The sequence below is a fragment of the Lissotriton vulgaris genome, chromosome 2_1 (genome assembly GCF_964263255.1).
Source record: "Lissotriton vulgaris chromosome 2_1, aLisVul1.2, whole genome shotgun sequence".
NCBI lineage: Eukaryota > Metazoa > Chordata > Amphibia > Caudata > Salamandridae > Lissotriton > Lissotriton vulgaris.
In genome coordinates, this window is record NC_141687.1 from 1,050,146,401 (window position 1) to 1,050,168,617 (window position 22,217).

The window sequence follows — 22,217 nt, forward strand, 5'->3', positions numbered from 1 at the left end:
TGAGTTAAATGTAGACCTAGGTTTAGCACTGTGAGTTCATCAGAGGTAAAAATGAGCATGAATGCTCTGCACCGCCTAGGCATTTGTTTTAATCAACTATTATGTGCCTTCCGTGGTAACTAAATAGGGGCTTGCATGCACATTTGCAATGTGCAGAATGTTTATCATAAATGTGATGCAGAACTATGTAAATCAGGTATGAGGGATTTGCCTTTTTTGGATTCTTTATCCGTGTGTATAAAAATCCACCTCTATTGAATATTCATGTCTATTTTCTAAAATATATAATGTTTCCTTTACATTAGTAATTTCTGGTAAAAATAATTATTCTAGACAAGAAGATTCTGCTAAAATAAAGCTACACATATCACACTCCATCCGTCTCATACAACTGTTAAATAGGTGGGTGTATAGCTTCAGCAACACAAACAATGCAAAGTGATCAGATCATGTGTCGGGCCTAACGTACAGCAACCTACTCTTCTCACATAGATCACACTATAACTACACACTATTGAAACCCTCCTTGCAGGTCCCTTTATAATCACTTCGCACAGTTAAGAGTGCCATGATGCCACAATAGTGGTGCTATGCAAGGGTCAGATAACAAACAATATTATAGGGGTAGAAATCATTTGAAGTTGATAAGTTTAGATGCTTTCACAATTTAGGATGCAATGTTGGTTATATATATATAACTAATGACACACAAACAATTACATACTCTTTCTCGGTATTACATAAGCGCCTCTGCTTGCCTCAGAGAAAGGTCTTCTGTAAACAGTTTTTACACTTCTGGTACCTAGAAATAAGGATCAATACAAAAAAGGACATTTCCATGGCAACAAGCAGCCAATATTTGACAGACTTTACGAGTGGGTGTTTGCACTGACGTGAGGCAGGCAGGCCATTTCGATATTCTTCACTTAGCACTTCAAGGTAATGCACTTACATTACTGATTTGGGATGTACAGATTAAAAGAAGCAAGATAAATCCATAATCATACATGACGCTGATCTTGAGGTATTTTTCATCAAGTATATCTCGGAGAAAAATATACTTAGAGAAAAATGTGCGAAAATGAAATCTGCAAATGTTCTTCAGAGGAATCTGATGTCGTGATAATCAACTCTTAAATTGAATATATTCATCCCAGGGTTTTTTGTTAAGATTTTTTATAGGGCAAACTAGACCTGAGACATAAGGTATCAAAGCGTTTTAAATGAGCGCCAGTTTCGATACATGAGGACACAATACATTTTTATTGTTTGTAGGGACAGGGAGATTAAGTGATTTTCCCAGAATCACAGGATGTTGAGCGTCGTTGCCGAGACTTGAACCCAGTTCCCTAAGGCTACATCCTCTCCCTTAATCTGCTTCTCAGGATTAAAAGAGGTGAAATGTATGTAAGCATGTACGTATTGTGCACATGCTTTCTGTAGTTTCCTGCTGTGCTTCTTGATCAATGGCAACAGCTTCACACCAAAGATTGAGGTTCTCTAGCATAAAAATCGGACAAGCGTTCCTAGAGAAAATCTGCACCATAGTGGTGCATGCAAGTGGAATACATGAAAAAATATCAATTCCATATCCATGAATATTCAATTCCTCTAACAATGCCCTGGACATAAGGTTTCTAAAAGCTAGCTTACTACTGATTTTCTATTTTTAGAATAACCAGTGGCAGTTCTTCAGCTAAGGCTTAGGCGCGTCAACCCACTGTTTTTCAGCAGTGTAAGGATATATAAAATGAGAATAACTCAATGATATTTTCATTTTCTTTTTTCCTTTTGTGGGTGCTGCAGCTTTGCGAGGAGGGGTGGAGTGCTCTGCTGGCAGAGCAGGAGAGTAGTGGTTTTCCCTCCCTAAGGCCACATGAATGTTTGGCCATCCGTCCCGGGTCAGCCAAACCTTCATGCACACTTAATATGTTCTACACCCATGCTGCATTACAGCCTGGGCTGAGAACCTGCCCAGGGTCCCATTCCCAATCTGAGCACTGAACCACAGTGCTCAGATCAAACACAACGTTGCATTGCAGTGTTGTCATTGGCTCAGGGGAGCCTGGTGCTTCCTGTTGCGTGAGGAGATATGTTTAATTTTATTTTTCATTTACCCCCTTCACCCCCCTGCCTCCTCGCTCCACAATCCCCAAATTTGCTACTCACAATAACTGTGGTCTTTGTTGCTTAACCGCATCGATGCTGTGGCGATTTTCGCGCTGTGCGGCTTTTTTTTAAAAGCTGCGTTATATGACGAGTTCAGCTCGTCATCAGCACACGCCACCCAGCATCGAAAGGGTTAAAGGAGGACACTACATTTTGAAAACAAATTTTACCAAACAAGACATAATATGGACATTGGTGGATGTTATTTTATCTAACAGGTAGACTTATAGGCATGAAAACTTCCTAACCATTTTTTCGCCTAAATATATATATAAATATACCACGAACATCCAATATTTAAATTAATTGTGTTTAACTTTTTTTATAAATGTATTAATTTTATTGCCCATCAGGGAAGCAAACTAAACTATTTGGTACCATGTAAAAGAACATGATATGTTCAACTGAAATGTTGGAGTGTTTCAAATAGAACTAGACATAGAATCCAGAACGGCAGAACAGAGCACACCTGGTTGCTCAGCCTGATACCCTTCCCATTGCAAAGGCTGTCAGGAAACGCTCCAGTATTTAGAGAGCGAGTTCTAGAGTGAGAAGCAATTTTTGATAACATCTGATGTCAATCCACTTGCATTTGGATTTATGAATGATCATGTGCCATTCGTCTTTTAAGATCAGTTCTCGGGCAGAGGTATCATTTTATTCACCAAATATAGCATCTCTCTCTCACACATATATTGATGCTGAACTTTGGGTCATGTTACAATTGGATTAGTTGGATGGAATATGCTATACCAAGAAAGCGCTCATCTAAATACACTTTAGGAAAAACATGTGTTTTGGTGCTGATGTCAAGGAGTATTTTTCTGATAGTTGCACTCCAGACCATAAAAAAAGCAAAAAAGACAAATGCTCCCAGATGTCCAAGGAAAAGTATTTCATATGCTGTGCTATTAAGTGTAAACAAAAGAGCACCGACACTGTGTAAACCCCAGTGTGATTCAATTTGCCAGACTTAGAGTAGCAGTGATATTTGATGGCCCTTTATTACATCCTCGTGATTAACATCCTCACCATTATTAGCACTAGTGTGTCTTTTGGCTTTCAACATTTTACGATTAAGGTAATTGATCCTCAATTTCCAATATTTAAAAAGTAGTATTGGTAATAAAAAAACAGAATATAATCTACACTTCTGAAATGTCTGAGGGTCTCTGAAGGGATTCTTCTGGAGAAGACCCTTTCAGATGACAAATGCGGCTACTTCAGCGACTGCAACTAAAAACAATTCTCGGGTCCTTTTTATCCACTGTGTAAACATTTGTGGCATATTTACAATAAATAACATTGTCAATCATTTAACTGTAGCAGCAGGGTTTTGTTTGATGTTTGGGACCATCTTGTTGATGTCATTGTCTCGAGGTTAGACATAGTTATTTGTGGCCATTAATCCATGGTTATTATTCAATGTAATTTTACTTTTCGATACTAATAAACCTGAATTTTATTGTGAACTTCGACTGATTTGTTGTGTGTGTGTCTTCCCCCTGTTCTCTGTAGGAATGATTTCATGTTGACTTCCTCAACACATATTTAGGAACTGAAATTCCTTTTTCTGTCACCTTCCCAGCCTCGTTCTCCAACTCACCACACTCTCAAGTACATTTTTGGTTCCATTGATTTATTGTCTTGATGGTATCTCAACTACTCTCTTTTCTTTGCCCATCAATTTGCTGCACTTACCAGTATCTGTACTTTTAGTGATTAGAATTCGTTTCAGCTTTTGTGTGTTACTAAGCATCCTGTGCTCATTATGCACTTTAAATCCCAATCCAAAATGTGGAATTTTTTCATTCTGCTTCTTTGATGTTCACTTTCTATTATCTATCAACTTTGGTAAACAGTTTTTGGACACCCTTATTCTGCCGTGCATTGATTAATAATATATTTATACTGGATAATTTCTTGATGCTATTTTTGATATTTGTTTGCAAATTATGGTAATGTAATAATCAACTTAGCTCATTCAATAAATGAACCTACTTCCTATTACTAACTAGGAAAACAATGACAATTTCTCAGGGAAGCTTACATGCAGCTTTTATTGATTTACGGTCTGCTTTTGACCTTATCCCTAGACACAAACTCTGGTGTGTCTTGAAGAAAATGGGTATTCCATCCAAAATGTTGTTGCTGGCCGTTCGCCTGCATGAGAAGAACTAAGCAAGGGTACGTTGGGGTAACCAGGGCGAATTGTCATACAGGGTCAACAGAGGGGTCCGACAAGGATGTGTAATGGCCTCCACTCTCTTCTCACTCTTCATTAATGGTGTTATCCAGTTTCTCACTGAGAGCCCAGCCAATGCACCGACCCTGGGGAGGGGGGGGGGGGGGTTTCAAGGTGAAAACCGTAATTTTTGCAGATAACACTTTAATAGTTTCCTTCCACGACCCAGAGTGGCGCGCAATCTCTCCTAATAAGGTTCAATTCTTTTTGTGCACCAAGAGGTCTTGAGAGAAACACCGCAAAGATCAAGCTCTTAATAATTAATCCTCACCGATCTTTTACGGGAAAGCTTTTTCTAGAGGGGAAACCACTAGAGAGAGTGGGTACCTTTGATTACTTGGGTATCACTCCCTCCGATTACCTTTCCTGGAGACATCATTTTAAGAAGCAGAACCTCCAGCTAAGGGGCATTTCAGGGGCTTTGATCCAGGAGCACAAGATCTCATTGAGCAAGCCAATAGCTTCTCCCCTCTGCATTTATGATCACAAAGTAGTAGGCGCAGCTCTTTAAGGGGCGGGACTCTAGGACTTTTAAAAACTCTATACACTCTTAGTGACCGAAAATACATTTCTGAGTTCACTTTTCTCTCTGCCACTGCGTACCCCCCTGCAACCGCTGAGATTTGATATGGGTAGATTCTCGTTTGCTCAAAAAAGCAGCTAAGCCCCTTGCTCTTTTGGCTGCGCTTAAAAACCACCCCGGAGCTACAACCATATGCTGCTGCTTTGGAGGAGTTATATGCGCTGGACCACCATAGGAAAATCGGCTGGCTAACCAGGGTGAAAAAAATGATGTCCACTCAAGGAATGGAAGGCTTATGAGATGCCAATACTCCTGAATCACTTCCTACCAAATCCCAGGTTAAGAAACGTTACTGGGACTGGGTGGCCCAATCCCTATCTCCCATCCTTCCGGAGGCGGTTTGACACTTGATTTTATGGAGTTCAAACTGTAAGGTGCCTTTGAGCTATATTTGGAGGTTATTACAAAGCCCCAGGATAGGAAACTTTATATGCTATTCAGATTTAGTTCCCTTCCTGTTAACACCTTTGTTGCCTCCTGGCACCAGGCTACGTTCACATCTCAGCTTCGCCCTGGCTGCTCTTCTGCAACCGAGTCCATCAGTCACATACTTTTTGCATGCCCTACGTACCACTTTATGAGATCTAGGTGGATAGCACCTGTCTGTAGGCAACTAGGTACCCGCTGTCACAGCAAGGCACTACGCATCCTAAAATCCGATCTAGCATGCTAATTGTCTGTGCTGTTGCTAAATTTCTGGGCAAAATGTGGATCGGTAGGAGGTTCGCATTGACCATGTAACTGATGCAACTTCTTTATATTTTAATACTTCTTAAATTATTTTATACATGTATCTATTTATTAGTCTTGTTCTGAACTAATCTTAGAATTGTACCTGCATGACGGGTCATTCTACTAACTCTTACGTTATAGACTTTTGCTGTTACAGTTCTTGGATATAAATTTTAGCTGTTCTTAGCGATTTTTTAAGTCTGCTTCATTATTTGCATTAGATGGTCTGAGCTGAACCAGCCATTGGGAATTTGTAATCAAACTTTGGCCTCCTCTGCACTTTAGGCACTGGCACTTTTAAGGCATTGATTCGACAGTTGGGGGTTAGGCTGCTTCTATTAATCCTAGGCACAGGCTCTTTTATGAAGGTTGCCAATTCTATATACTCAATGCACATGCACTTTTTTTCCCCCGGAGTATTAGGAAGTCTGGACTCTAAAAAGAAAAATCTACAGGCTCCTACAGATTGTTTTTTAAATGTGATTGTTTTAATATGTCTGTATTGTATTGCCTGCCTGTGATACTTTAATAGCTGCAACGGCCGAAATAAAGTTATTGACTGACTGAATCTACTTATTTTTTTATTCATCTGTTCAATTTATCATTTCAGTACTTTCCCCAAGTTCTTGTCCCAAAACGTTTATAATCTTTAATGTGAGAGAGTTGGTTCTGACTAGCTGAATGCCTGCCTAGTTCCTTTTTTAACTTTTGACTTCCTTATTTTTGTGCCTCTTCACTGAGCCCCACTCATTTATAGCTTCTTCTAAAATGGATTTGAGTACTTACCACCAAAGCGAGTTGATATTGCGTTTGTAGGGGTAAGGCTTGCTGGTGTTCAGACCGCTAAAGGGGCCTTCAGTGCTGGGCAGTTGGAGTACATCTGTTGTGTGGGATTTTTATTTAGTGTATATCCCCTGTTGGTTGTGTGGCTCATGAAAGGGGGTCACCAGAGGGCCCTAAATTCAAATGCGCAGCTTAGTGGAGCCGCAGCTTTGTTCGGAGTTCTTCCACCTCCAGGAACAATCTTCCACTCTCTATCAAATCCTCTACAAATCTTCTGACCTTCAGGATATCTCATAATACATAATACATCGTAATTCTTCATTTCTTGCACTTTGTACCTAGCGTCAAGATCCCCTCAGGTACTCTGGCACTAAATAAATGCATTTAACATAGAATAGTCATTTGCACCCACCATTCTGCCTATATATTGGGATTTGTGCATAGTGTTTAATAGTGTTTGTAAGGTAAGAATAGTACATCTATACTTTCTCTACATGCTTTTAACTTTAAATATTTTGTTCCTCGACATTGTGAGATCACTGTATCCCAATAGTCCTAGCCTCGATATTTGATAGTATCATCCTATGCTCGCTAAAAGTCCATAAGAAGTCATCCTGTTACCTTCATCCACGTTTATTTGTATTTTTGTGAAGTCACACAGAGTGATGCAACGTATTTACTTTTGAGGTTAATCCAGACAAATACATTTTATTCTTTGTAAAACACTTTAAATAAAAGATCAATACAATTGCTAGAGCTGAAATTCTGCAGCAAATATGCTTTTTCCTTGTACTGGCTACATTTTAATGAGGCATATCTGTCAATTACAAAAGGTGAATATCCCCAGACTTATTTGTTATGGTATTAAGGCATACATAGCATAATGCAAGCTTTTTAAAATGCATAAATAGGTTATACATAGCATGATGCAAGCTTTTTAAAATGCATAAATAGGTTCCCTCCTACATTGCACAGCTGCCAAGTTGCTCAAGAATTGCATGAGATCCACCAGGTTGTCTTCCCTTTTTAGCACTTTGCATGATGATATTTTTGAAACCCCGATTGCAATTTTAAAAGCCAAACCTCAGGTCTCTGAAAACACAATTCTTGTGGTTGATGAACAGGACTGGCAAAAGTATTACACATTTGAGGTGTTACTTGTCTGCTATGCCACTGCACTTGGCCGCAGCATGGCTGTCAAAACCTGATTGACAGCCAGATTTCACAAATTGTATTTATCGCCATTACACTATGTTTCTTTAACAGGCTAGGCCGCCTTCACAAACAGCCTAAAAACGAGCCATCAGACTGGCAATAGTTTACCTAGTCAATCAAAAGCAATATTCGCCCATCACATCTTTGTCAGTATGCATCATTCTGAATTGCAAACCCAGAAGAGTCACTTCAGTTTTTACAAGTTACTCCAAACAGCATCCATTGTCCTTTAATAAAGGAACGTGTTCAATATTTCACTAGACAAATAACAATAATCATCATGAAATTTAAATGGACGTCACTTGATTTACCATCCGAAAAGCTCTCATAACTTGGATAACCAGAAGAGTTCATTTAAAATGATGTCAAGCTTACGTTTCTGGATTTGCATTTAGCACACACCTGCATGCTGGGAGTTGTAGTCTTGGTTTGTGCAAACTGAACTAACGAGACTCACGTGAATGATAACAATGTGGCATATGGGAAAACCTACTGGAGGAACCAGATACTAGCCTTACAGTTTTTAATAGTGTGGAGTGAATTGTGAGATCTGAAACGTTGAAACCCTTTGCGCCCTTTAGGCTAGACATACTTGAGCACAAAGCACATATTTGTTTATCATACAGCAAGGTCTCCTAAGCTTGCACACAAAGCTGCATTCAGTTGTAAAGCAATGCGGCTGCACTCAGTTGTACGTCAACGGGAAAATGCTACCATCTCTTAAAAACAATACCATTCGGATTATCTGACCTGTTTCAGAGTACCACCTTCCACAAACTTCGGGTTTGGTCCGTTACAAGGTCTAAATAAAAGGTTTTCACCCCGCCCCCCCCCCGCTCATACAACAATCGGTGTGTCCTTCATGTGTCCCTTGCACCCTCTGCTGTGCTCCCATTCTGTGATTACTGTCCCTTGTATTTGGGCATCCTATTAGGCCGCCAATTAAAGTACAAACACCATTTAAACCATGGGAACTCAAAAGCAAAACAACTTCAATTCGCCTTCAAAACTATACAAAAAAAACTGAGCGGAAGCTCAACTGGTCATTTGCTAAAGGTCATAGCAGCAAAACTCTTGCCTTCAATCAGATATGGCTCGGAGATGATGGCCAGCAAGGACTCTACTTTGTTAAACCTTGCCTAATCAAGATTGTTTAAAAAACTTTTCTCAATTCTGCGACATATTTCCCAAGCACAAATACGCCTGGAATATGGTTTAACAAATCAGATTTCGGCTAGACAAGGGGTCTTGGCCAAATATTACTGGCGCATGAGGGATGCGGGAGAGGACACGCTTGCCCACCTCTGCCAGGCAGACCAATTCCACGTGTAAGTCTTAGGCAAGCGCTTCTGTCGCTAAATCTGGAAGAAGCTTGGCATTCACCAATGACATATTCTGTTTTTAAACGAATCACCAACAAAGTTGTCAAACAAACATCGCTGCAAATAGACAAAGGATTAGTGGCTGGCAAAAGCCAAGCCTGGTTCGTGATGCCAACTTACAACCAACTGAAACAACAATCCTATTTACAAGAATTTTTCAGGGACTACTACAAGAGGAAACTTTGTCTATTGAGGTTGGGGTGGTTCCTGAGCAAACACCTTACCCCTACTTGGCTACGGACCTGGCCAACTTCGGATCGTCGCCTCTGTAACAAGGGAGCAGAGTCGTTACTGTATCTAATATGTATTTGCCCGGCCTTACAAAATCCAAGAAAGATCCTCCTGAAGCCACTCTTAAGAGAATTACAAGTCAGGACCAGCAGGGCGGCTGTGATAAAATGCCTTAGCGGGACCTCAATACAACTTCCTGTAAAACCGTTAAATTCCTGGCATTTGCTGCTCAAGAGATTGAAAAGAAGATGGCAGCATAGGAGGAACTGGGACTTATGTACTCCTCGCAGCTGGATACAGACCCTCCCTTATCCTCCTTACAGTCACTTTTCTCTCCTCCAACTTTTTTGTTCTTTGTTATTTTTACATATGGCAAGCATTTTTGAGATAAGAGGGGACAGTTACATCTAATCAAATATAAGCCCCTATTTGTGCAGCACCCCCCGTTAAAACAGTCACTTGTAAGCCCCTACATCTCAACGACAAAAGTCCTACCCTTGTTTCTTTTTACTTTTGAACATTTAAAAACTCTCTCCCCGTTTTTACTTTAATGCATATTTGTGCAAAATTGCTCAGGACATGGGGGCTAGTGTTGTTTTATGTTGTTCTATGCTGATTTAAAGATGCTATTTTACGTTGTTTTATTCTGATTCAAAGATGTTAATGTATTATATGGTGGTAAGTCCCACCCTTTTATGATTTTAACAAATCAAATAAAGTATTTTTTACTACTGTCCCTTGTATTATCTCGACGCTTGTTTACTGTATGCTTATGGTCATTTCTGATGGTTTAGTTTCTGTTTCTCTGCGCCTAATAGCTGGACCGCAGCACTTGCTGTACACCACAAATAAAATTCAATGTCACTGCTAAGGGGGCCTCAATGTTGAGTTGGGGACACTTGAATTCTTGGAGCATTGATCCGGGAGTTACATAGGGCAATGTTATCTATAAATTTCTTGAAACCTCTACTGTACATTTGAATTTGTATTTGAAGTATTTCTACAGCAAATTGTAACCTGAATGCTGCACTGTAGATAATTAAAGCATTGAAAAAGAAAAAAGAAAGCCTTATAAACATGAAAAAATGAAATCCCAAACTCCTAAGATGTGATTCCTGGAAAGAATCGAAAGCAGCTTAAATGTTAAAATAAAATACAATTTCCCAGTGGTGAAGACAGCATAGAGACTAAGTGTTTGTGGTTGAGGAAGAATTGTGCCAAAAAAGGAATGTGAGGTGGCACATAGAATTATAGATGGGCAAACAGTGAAAGACTGGGACGTTTGTCACTGAGGATTTCTGAAAGTCGTTGAATTGTCTATCATGTCACTCAGAACCGTGAGGTGTGTAACACCCATGTGTGTGACTTTTTATCCATGTATAATTTTGTAATATGTATGATGTGCAAAAATAATCAGCGCCTTGTTTCAACTGTTGAAATGGGGCACATGAGTAATGAGGGAGCCCTACTTGACACAGCCTCTCTTCCCTTCCCCACATCTTTAAAAACAATACCTATTCTCCTACTATCCACCCTCGCCAGTCTCTTTGCCTTCCCTCCTCAGACTGCCCTCCTAAAGTTGTGCTCTCTGCTCTCCATCAGAGCAGAGTGCTGGCTCTGCACTGCCAAACTCACTGAGAACCCTCTAAAAGCAGCATGCAATTCTTTAAAGATGTACCAATAGTAGGAAAGACATTTGTTTCCCACTTTTGCTATGCCATAGCAGTGAATAACCAGATTTAGAATTCAGTATTCACGCTGGTTTCACCCAGTGAAGGCCATACATATCAATGGAATAAGCAGGGGCACAGAATTCCCCAAGTGTGGTTTACAAGCAGAAAATGCTTGGTGCCAAAATTCTGCCCCCACAGCTTAGTGATGATTAGTCCCAAAAATTCTTCATTTCTGTTGAGCCAAACTTGTAAAGGTTGTCACGTTCACTGTGGAGTTTGTGTTTGAACAGTGCTTTGACAGTGATGCTGAAGATTTTAAACTGATGTTGTAAGCACATTACCAAGAATTGAAAGTGATAATGACTTTTCAATACCTAGCAATGATTTTACTTGGAGAAGCAGAGATTCATTTGTGTAAATTGTAATTATAAATCAGTAAGTACAAGAGTTTTTTTTTCACAGTTTGACACCGGAGCCACTGATGCCATTGCTGACCCCACCATTGCAATGACCTGCACCACTCTGTGTGTTAGCACCAAAGGTCTTCATATGTGGGAGGATATGCTCTTAAATCCAGAGGAGGAAAAACCTTAGAATTACTCTGAATTGAATCAGATTACCTACAAGTTAAATTCAAGCACACAAACCAAACAGAATACAGCGCGCCAGGCTTGCACCATTTATCACCATACCACCTTATCATAACGAATATATAGGAGGCATTGCCTTCTTTATACAAACTGCCAAGCTCTGGAACTCACTACCAGCCAGTACTAAAAGTAGGCAAGACCATATACACTTCCAAAGACAATTGAAAATTTGACTATTTCCTAGATAATTGCACCACTATCATCTCAGCAACAAAGCCTAGAAAAAAGTTGCAACCTGAAGCACAATCCTCAGCTTGCAACCCACAAATTGTTAACAACTCAACCAGCATTCTGCTTTCATTATGCAGGTAAGTAAAAAAAAAGGCTAGCCTATGGTTAGCCGTGGAGTTGTATAGTTATGTACTTACATATATAAGCATTATGGGCCAAAATAATACTAAAACAATTATATGCAGCAGTCAGCAAAGATTGCAATTTATGCACATAAGACATCTGTATTTAGGGTAGTCAGTCACCGGGATTATACAGCCAAACATCACCAAATGAGTGGGCATGGAATAGCTAGAGATCTGTCACACATTACTAGACAATTTTAGAGGACTTTAATGTAGTCCCCTCACTGCAGGTCCCAACTGTCTACACAAGCTGACCACTTCTATACATCTCACTTATACTTTCATATATGAAGTGGTAATAAAAAAATGTCCATCCTAACAGATCTGTCCACATCTCTCCCTGCACCAATTACACTTCTTCTCAGGACCACACCAATTACACTTCTTCTCAGGACCACAACTATACAAAAAAATCTCAGATTGGTCAAACCAGTGCAGTAACAAGATAAGCACACTGTATCATATGAAATACCTTAAAGGCTCGTGCAGAGCTGTCCAATGCTACCAGCATGGTAAAAACCATAAAACTGTGCATCTGCCTCTTACACTTCATCATCCAACACACTGCTATGTGCTGCATGCCATAACACAATAAGCAGACCTCAGAATTATTCCTGATTGACATGGAAGACTTCTCACATTAGACCAAACAAAAACAACATCCTTCCAACAACACACCCTACATGGTGTAGCATGCAACTCATGTAGGCAAGCGCTTCAGCGCCCTACATAGGTGTAGCAAGTTCTCTATAAATGCTGCTATAAGATACAATATTTATACTCTTGATAAACCGGAACATGTGCATTACAAATTGTTTGCAAATGTTATCAATGTTATATGAAAGTAAATACACAGCTGCTAACCTGATACAGTCTTAGACTTTTTTTTAAGTAATAAACTCTGTGATAAACAAAAAAGAAAAAAATACCCTATACATAAAACAAAAGCTTGTTGTAACACAAGAAATACATGTGCGCTTACCGGTTGTTTCCACAATGCCCTCCAGGATAACAACAATCTCAAACTGTTCCGTCTGCATGGACCGCTGAGAGAGGTCATAGAAGGGGCTTTTGGCGTCTATCACATGGCAGATTGTGAGAGGGGAAACGAGAAAAAGCTGGTCTGCTCCTGTGCTAAACCCAACGTCCAGTTCAAGTTGATCGAGAGGGAGGAACTCACCCTCGGGTGTCTGTCGCGACTAGACAAGTACACATCAAAAGAGAAAATACAATATAATTATTAATAGTAGTAACTTTTCAACATAGCGCCTCATTACATGATTTTTCCATTCCAGAGTGCTATAAACGAATTGTCCTCAGAGACGCTGAGCTGGAGTTTCCAGAATTAAAACTGGCGACCTGCCATTCAATGCATATTTCAGTGGCAAATGTTTAACTCAATGCACAATCCACATGACTATTTTCAAGGGAGCTATGGTACACCATATCACAGGTGACACCTATAGAAATGTCTAACTTTTTAGTCAGCAACACTTTGCTTTCCTACGCTTGTAGATTTTGTTCTCCTTTAAGTATTGGCTTGTAAACACGGCCACTGAAAATATGTGATTCTGAACATGCAACAATGTAATTATGTATTAAACATACTTGCCTACCCAATGGATTAACCACACTTGTCTACGCAATCTAAAGTCTGCGGCAAAGCTTTCAGATTCCAAGCAAAATTGCGTCTGGCTCAAACAGATCAACATAATTTTTAAAAAGAGTCATCACAAGGTATCACACAGTAGCAGACCTTTTTCAGAGATTAATTGGTCACACTTCAGGTAACGATTGCTGTGTTCACTCGTTAAACGGGTACTAATGAGATGAAACCGATGCCAAAACAGTACTAATATTTGTTAAAATAACAGAATAGTAAAATAATACTGTCACACATTGTGCCACATTATGACACTTAATGTGCCTTCTCTTGCCACATAATTTAGTCAACGCTGTAGTATAATTTGATCCTCCGTTGCCACATAATTTAAGTGACCCTTCTTATAATTAAGAACTGCATTCCTTATAAGATGTATCAAAATGCAGGGTTAACCAACGTGGCCACACATTCTATGAAGCTAATTTTAAGATATGCAACAAGGGAAATCATTTATACTACCCCTATTCTGAAAGGTACCTTACACAGAATCTTGTGCCCTAAAATGTTCAATAACTTACTTGATTTTCTTTGCTGCTGCATCATTTATAAGGTAACACACATCTTCCATTATAGTCACTCACTAATGGGCTACTTTTTGTAAAATGAGATATTCATTAGTCTCCATTAGAACTCCTGCAGTGGTTTACTCAGCCGATTGTATTTTATTCCATGCGTAAACTAATTGCATTTCTAGCCTTCAATCTTTATACCTTCAAGTGATGATCAAAAATCATATGTAATGCAAAATACTATTAGTTGCAGACGAATAAAGCTTTCCTTGACTTGAATAATAGTTGCATTAGGGCGTGGGTGGAGATATAAATTGGTGAAATATTCTACCAAAAAAATGATGTCACTAAAAGAGAAGAGTTGGATTATGCTTAGGTGAAAGAAAGGTAGCCTCAAACGTGCTCATAAAGTGTGCCAGTGTGTCCGTGCCATGCACACTGCCTTACTTCGCCTAGAAGTACCAATGAAGTATTTTACAATATATTTTCTGCTATCAAGTCTGCTGTTGTCAAGGTCAAAATGTTTGTGGAATGCCTCTGATCATATGGAACTTTTTACATAATGAGGCCGATTCACAAAAGCATTAAGCGGTATTTAAAGTAGTACTCTTGCAGGACTATTTTATGTTCTCGTACATGACTTTGCGAACTGTTCCAAAATTATCTAAAATGTTAATAACATGGGACTATTCAGGGAACATTCATATAAAATAATTACAAATAGGACAATTCTCTGCTGGCATTTATACTAATAGGGATTGGATGTTTCAGGGCCGATTCTTAAAGTCATGTAAGAGTACGTAAGATTGTATTCCCAGAGTGCCACGTGTGTACTAAAATGATTTTGTGAATCGGCCTCACGTACGTTGGGTTCGTGACGTGTCATAATGTTATCAATAGCTGCAAAGTGGCCTTCTGGATTTTTAGCCACTCTCCATTCAGGAACCGTGTAGTATTTTTACCATTAAATTATGACTTAAGCAAACCATTATTCAAAGTGCTGCTCGCTAAAAGTTAAGGACTGTGTCACCACCGCGGGAAGCCACTTGGCAGCCATCCAGGTAAGCTACAGAGAGCTGCTTAATTAGCCGCACCTTTAGCCTTTAAGGCTTGCATGGACAGTAATAGTCATTTTCTGATATCATGAAATGCCACATAATGTCATGCATTCCGCCCGTGCACTGTGCACGCTCCCTTGATGGATGCCACAGACATAGCCTTGCCATATTCGTGACTAAACTATGCTCCTTTGATGAACACTAATGAGAGTAAAACAAGTCAGAGCTTGCTTCACTCCATGGCATACCAGCCTGAACATTGCAAACAGATCAAAATGCTTCCTGAGATATCTGGAATGATCAAATAATGATGTCATTTCCGGTTCAGAGTGGATTTCATCTTGTTGATCCAGTGCTTGAATACAGACAATTTAGCCAGTAAAAGCAGTGCCATTGATGGATTCATACGCATTCCTTGGAATATTCGTCACCTAAAATGGGAACAGCCCAGAGTTCTCCTTTCTTTTTTGCATAATTTATGCTTCGCTCTAGGCTTCTGAGCCGTGTGCTTTCATAAGAATTACCTCGTGCTCTGTCACGTTCACCCCTGCTTTAACTGCTATAATGTTGCTGCAGCATGGTGCTGTCTTTAGTTAACTGTGGCCCATTTTATTTCATGTATATAAAGCCCAGTTTATCTTACCGCATTGTATAGTTCACTGTTGCTCTTTAGTTTCCTAAATAGCTTTGAGGCCTGTTGGACCTGGAATCAGTGTATGACGAGCATCATGTTTGTATTATTAGTGCTGGGAATTAATGATTTAGGATTTGTTTTATAAAAACACGCGAACTGTTTCGTCTCTAATATTACCGTGTTATAATCGTTTGTTATGAAATAATTATTGTAGAAGAAACTCTGCATTACTCGTCTACGTTTGATGACTATCCTAGATAAAGGTAGAAATTGTCATAGTTGCCAAGTGTTTATGCATATATAATGTCTTCAGTCACTTAGGGCTAATTTCCATTCAGCAGGTTGCAATGTGGGACTTCGAGCTCCACTTTCAAGATGTTAAACACATACTTTAAAAGCCCTGCATTGAAAGTGGTGATGGCTAAAATCCTAGACATGCTTGAAGTGTCCCATGACACAAGTTCACCAAGCATCTGAGCATTGTAATGATCCCATGTACATATTAAATCATTTTTGCAGTGCAATGCTATTTCCAGGGACTCTTCAGCGAATTGAGAAGATTTGGTTTAGTTGGTTATTTCGGAAAGTAGACAAGTCTCCATGGTCTCACAGATGTATTTACATCTTCAGATGTTTCGCTCATGATAAACACAAAAAAGTGACAAAGCAATTACTAAATGTCACTAATTACTAATTACTAATTACTAATTACTAAAAATCACTCAATTCCTAGAAAACTATCATTTACTTCATGATTCCCAAGCAGGCTTCCGTCCTAAGTTAGGAACTGAGGCGGCTCTTTTGGCGGTAACCGAGCTGGCTAGGAAACAAATGGATCAAGGCGGCACTACGGCAATCATGCTGCTCGACCTTAGTGCCGCCTTCGACACTGTCAACACCAGCATCCTTCTACTTCGCCTCCACCAAATGGGAATTTCTGGGAAAGCTATGCACTGGCTCCAGTCTTTTCTGGAAAATCGCTCATTCGAGGTTGTTGAGGGCACCACCCACTCAAAAACTTGGCCTTTGGCTCAAGGCGTGCCGCAGGGCTCTGCCTTGAGCCCTACCCTTTTTAATATTTATATGCAGCCTCTTGCTGACATAGCGCACTCATTCGGCGTAGGCATAGTGGCCGACGATACACAATTAGTTGTGTCTTTGAATCAATCTGACTCCTCCCGTTTGAACCTAAGTAACTGTCTGGTAGCGGTTGCCCAGTGGATGGCTGCCTCACATTTGAAATTAAATGGCGAAAAAACGGAGCTTATGGTGTTAGGTAATCCAACCATCCCTAGCCCTATGATGGATTGGCCCCCATGTATGGGCCCCCCGCCCCAACCAAAACCCCATATAAAGAGCTTGGGCATATGGCTGGATGCAAATCTCAGCTTTTTGCAACAAGCTACCATTCTGTCCGCCACTTGTTTCGGGCTCATGCGTATGTTGAGGAAAGTGCTGCCACTTCTCCCTTTTGAAGCCCGCAGAATAATGGTGCAAGCCATTATACTGTCCCGGTTGGACTATGGGAACTCCCTATATTTAGGGGCTCCCATCGCCACAACAAGAAAGATGCAGGTGGCCCAAAACGCTGCCGCTCGTCTTTTGCTGGGTCTAAATCAACGGGAATCGGGCACAGCGGCTCTGAGGAAGCTGCATTGGCTTCCCATTAAAGCCAGAGTGCTATTCAAATCCATGTGTATTATGCACAAAGCCATGTGGAAGACCGCTCCAACAATGATCTGTTCCTTGGCTAACCCCTACCTTCCCCACAGAGCTCTACGATCGAGCACAGCTTCCTTAGCTACTGTTAACAAAATCAGACGCACCAGATGGGGCGGACGCTCCTTTTCTTGTAACGCCGCAAAATCATGGAACTCCTTGCCCATCTCCCTTCGCAGCGAACCCAATCTTTTAAAATTTCGGAAGGAACTAAAAACCTACTTATTCGCTTAATTCTCCTCATTCTTAACTGTATGTTCTTCTAACTCATATTATTTTACAGTCTGACCATACACAGCGCTACGAGGCCTCTGGGTTGTTTGCGCTTTATAAAACCCAATTAATAATAATAATAATAATAATAAATGTGAAGCAGTGTGCTATCACCTCGCATAGATTGGTAGAATAAACCATTCCTCTGTCTCATCTAGATGTGATTATATTCACACAAAGGCTATCTCTCCAAGCTGTAGATGGCGGAGTGTTGTTTCAGTGTTGGCTGGCATCCGAGAACAAAGCGCATCCTTTTCAGCCAACTGCGTTACCAAAGTTGAGACTTTAGCTTACAGTTCTGGTTCTGAGAAGGGATGGAATCCGACTACGGCTTCAGCTAGACTTTTTGGGCATTCACATTATTGGCTAAATAAAATTTATTAGCAAAATAAGGACTAAAATCTGCTGTAGACAATACTTTTTAAGTGGGTGTAGAAAGCATTGCTAGTATCTCTACATGGTAACAAAAGTACTGAGCTTAAGCACTAAGCAGGGATGTTGTCCTTGAGTTGTAATTTATTGATATTTTGCTTAATTAAGCACAACTGATTTAAACATAACTAGGGATGGGAGAAGAATTCTGCACCGCCGGCGGAGTTCACAGACTTTTGCCCCCTCTGTACGGAGTTCCACCACCTTAAGTTGGCAAGCATGCACAAGAAAAACTGTAAGCTAGACCTCCTCCCGGCGGGATTTATCAACACGGGCGGTCGCAGAAGGTGGCGACTGCTTTCATTGAGAAATGTGCCACTCCCATTGTTGAAGCAGCTGCGCAAGTAGAATATCTACTCGAGTAGCAGAAAAAACACAGCGCCTTCTGCTGTGATGCATAGTGCCATTTGCGGTGATTTTCCAGAATTTGCCAATTTACTACTACTAAAAATCAGTGCGAGCAACACGACTTACCACACTCTGCTTGAGGAACTCCACTGAGCATGTGAAGTTTTTCAGCACTTCAGAGTTCCAAGGAGCGGAACGCCACAAACTCTGTTAAGGCCGAAATATTTCTCATAAAAACAAGGACAGAGAAAGCAGAGATGCTCTATCATGCAATCTATTCCTTCCACTGTTTTGTCTAACACCACAGAAAATACATGTCCATATTTACCCTAATACCACAATGAAGGCCTAGGGTGCAGAGCATCTGGTCACGGGTGGGGGGAGGGGGGTCAGGAAGCAACACAAACAGGCAACTGGATTTTTGGGATGTTGGAATATGTGCATATCCAAGGGGGTGTATCCCACAGCTCCTGTCTCGAGTGGAGCCGCATCTGATATGTCTGAAACAGAGCCTAAGTGTTGAACTATCTGCTACTAAATGATGACCAACAGCCTCAATTCATGGGGTCAAGATGCAATCACAACTATAAAGTGCAGCTGGCAAGTGCCCATGTGACCATGCCAGTCATACTCTTTATCTAATAGCATTTTGCATTCCATGATCTTTAGTTTCTCTGATCCCATTGTATTTGTGGGCTGAAGTGGCCTTCAAACAAAGTGTGGTTAGAGAAAACGAGATCTCTGGCTAAAGATGCCACAGCATCATTCATGAGTTTTGATGTGGCATCAGAAACATTCCCAATGAATGATATTGCTACTCGTTCTCTGCCAATTTAATCGGCCATTTGCTTTCTTCATCTGTTACATCAACGTAAGGCATAGAAATAGAGATTGAAACTAAGACATACAAATAAATGCCATTTCTGCATGTACCAAAACATAAACGTTTCTACATGAGAACAGTGAGCCAGTTTAATTAATCCATCCAAAATGCACATTCTCTTCAGCACACCGGAAACACTAATATTGTAAAAAGAAAAAAAAAATACTAACTATGTTGGACTTATTCAATCTTTTTGATTTTTGCACCCTGATTTTGTGTAATTGTCAAAGCAAAAGGATTTTTGTCTGAAACTACGTGAAAACAAGGAGGACAGTTTAAAAAAAGAAAAATAAAGTAGTTGATAATTTCGAAGTGTACTCACACTCAAAATGACGTTCAATCTTTAAAATGTAAAGAATAAACTAGCATGCGATTGTGTACAGTATTGCAGTACAGCATGTCATTTGGTATCACTCATGAAGAGAGAAACAAACAAAACATTTCAGGAGAACAGGGTCTGAAATACATCACTATTTTCCCATGTGAGCTGCTCAACATTTGAAGGAACGGCACAAAAATCTATGAAAAGGGATACTACTAACACATTTGAAAAATAGTTATTTCCCATTCCTTGAAATATAAAATTTCAACTCTATCCAAGACTCATTTCCAAACACGTTTAAAATGATGTGTAATACTTTTTCCCAGGTAACTTACAGTGATCCTACAGTTTGTCTTGCAAAATGTTGGGCTCAGCAAATAACAGAGTTATGGTGGGAAATGTTTAACATTACATTTATGGTTCCACAGCACTATCCATATTTCCTATTCTTAATATGTAGGAACATCAGCTGATTTGGTAAATAGGTGCAGTACAATCGTCCAATTATGAGGCGAACACCCACTCTCAGGGAACAAACTTTGCTCCCTCATTTAGAGAAGGTATTTATTCTACTGGGTTCAGGACAGTCAATGGAAAACCTACATGACTTTATTTAGGCACAGGACACCTGGGAGCCGATTAAGATGCAGTCGTAAAAGGCTCAGACCCTCATTTTGATTGAGGTGGTTCAGAAGGTATCCGACTGGTTATTCTGGCTGGCTTGCGACAGGCTCAGAGAGCCTGTTAGCCAGTCAGAATGCGGCCTGTAATCACATGGGTAGCTCTTTCCGTTCTTGGGATTTTGATTTCGGGTTTTGGCAGCCTTTCTGTGTCCACCTTTCTGACTCAGAAAGCCTGTCAGAACTCGCATTTAGGGGCCCCCAGCAGGGCCCCTTGGGGGCATGGCCTCCAGTTCGAGCCAGAGGGGGTCCCTATGGTGCCTCACTGTTGATCCCTACACTTGGAGGCAGGCACCTTGAGGTGCCTGCCGTGGGCTGCAGGGATGAACAGCACCTTCCATTTTTTTTTTACAATGGGCGCATGCAATCCGGACGGTTTACAGACAGAATGCATGTTCCCATTGCAAAATGTAGGAATGAGACTGGACAGTGTTAAGTCGCAACCTAATGGGCTGAACGGGACCACTGATCGGGTGTCGGTCAGTCCTGTGACCGACACGATGTCGGGCAGAGGCAACTCCGCCCGACATCGTAATCAGGCCCTTAGTTTTGAACATTTTCTGTAAACCGATGTACAAGGCAGATGAGAGACAGAGAACATAAGACATTGTAGAAGCTTAAAACTCTTTTAGTATTAATGAACGTAGGAGTAAATGAGATATTTGGAAAATATGTAATGGGTGTGAAAATGTAGCGGGATACAACACGAACACTCACCAAAAATAAACATGAGGTAAATTAAATCAAAAACATCTGATGTGCGAGTATTAAGTAATCAAGTAGCACACAAGTCAGACAGAGGAGACATTCCTGAAGACTCAGAAAGCTGAGACTATAGGTAAACTGAGAGCGCAGGATCTACTGAGAAAGAAAATTGACATGTGATTGAGGAAAATTCATTTACTAGAGCAAATGAGGTCAGTTAGAATGGGACGGTGGAATTAGATGGCATCGGCTAATGAGTCAGATATAAACAAACACAATCGAAAAGGGATGTGGTACTCAGTGTGGCAGCAGTACATACATATGACCTGGGTCAAATGTGAAATAAAATGCATGAAACATGAGTAGAGAATAAGAGATGTGAAGAATAATACACAAAGAAGCAACGCATATATCGGTCATCACTATAAAAAGTAACATAGTGATATATTGTGACAGTATGAATCAGAGAGGGGGTGATACAGATGTGGAAAAAATGAGAAAAATAATGTTGCTTGAGCAGTAAATAGTGATGCATGGCAGTTTGATACACCTGGCAGGAATGAAAAAAAGTGGGGATCGAGAAAGGCCTATGACACACAAGAAAGTAGATGCATACCCTGGAGAATGGAACAAACATGGTGGGGGGGATGGAAATGGATAAAGAGATGGAGTGGAATGTGAGAACGTGAGAAATGAGACATGTAAGAGAAGGTGGATTCCAGATTAATACAACTGATGAAAGAGGTAAGTGTGAAAGCAGTAAAACATAGAAAAGAACGGAATAACATTTCAAATGTTGGTAGTAGAATGGCACAATACACTTTGTGTCATAAGAAATACTCTGCCTGGGCACTGAAGAGATTAATTGAACATGCTCCCAACATAAACCTAATACCCAGTCTATGGCTGAACTGCGATAACAGAAGCTTGTTCACATATCCGAAAATATGCACACAAAACAATAATAGTATT

General features: G+C 40.3%; 1 protein-coding gene across 1 annotated transcript in view; it reads right to left on the reverse strand.

Moving 5' to 3' along the window:
* The window catches only part of KCNJ3 (potassium inwardly rectifying channel subfamily J member 3), a 547,722-nt gene that overhangs the window by 523,014 nt on the left and 2,491 nt on the right, over positions 1–22,217 (reverse strand). Inside the window, exon 2 of the mRNA XM_086958768.1 lies at positions 13,002–13,218. Within this exon, the coding sequence (XP_086814894.1) occupies positions 13,002–13,218 (217 nt within the window). The remainder of the gene's footprint in view (positions 1–13,001; positions 13,219–22,217) is intronic.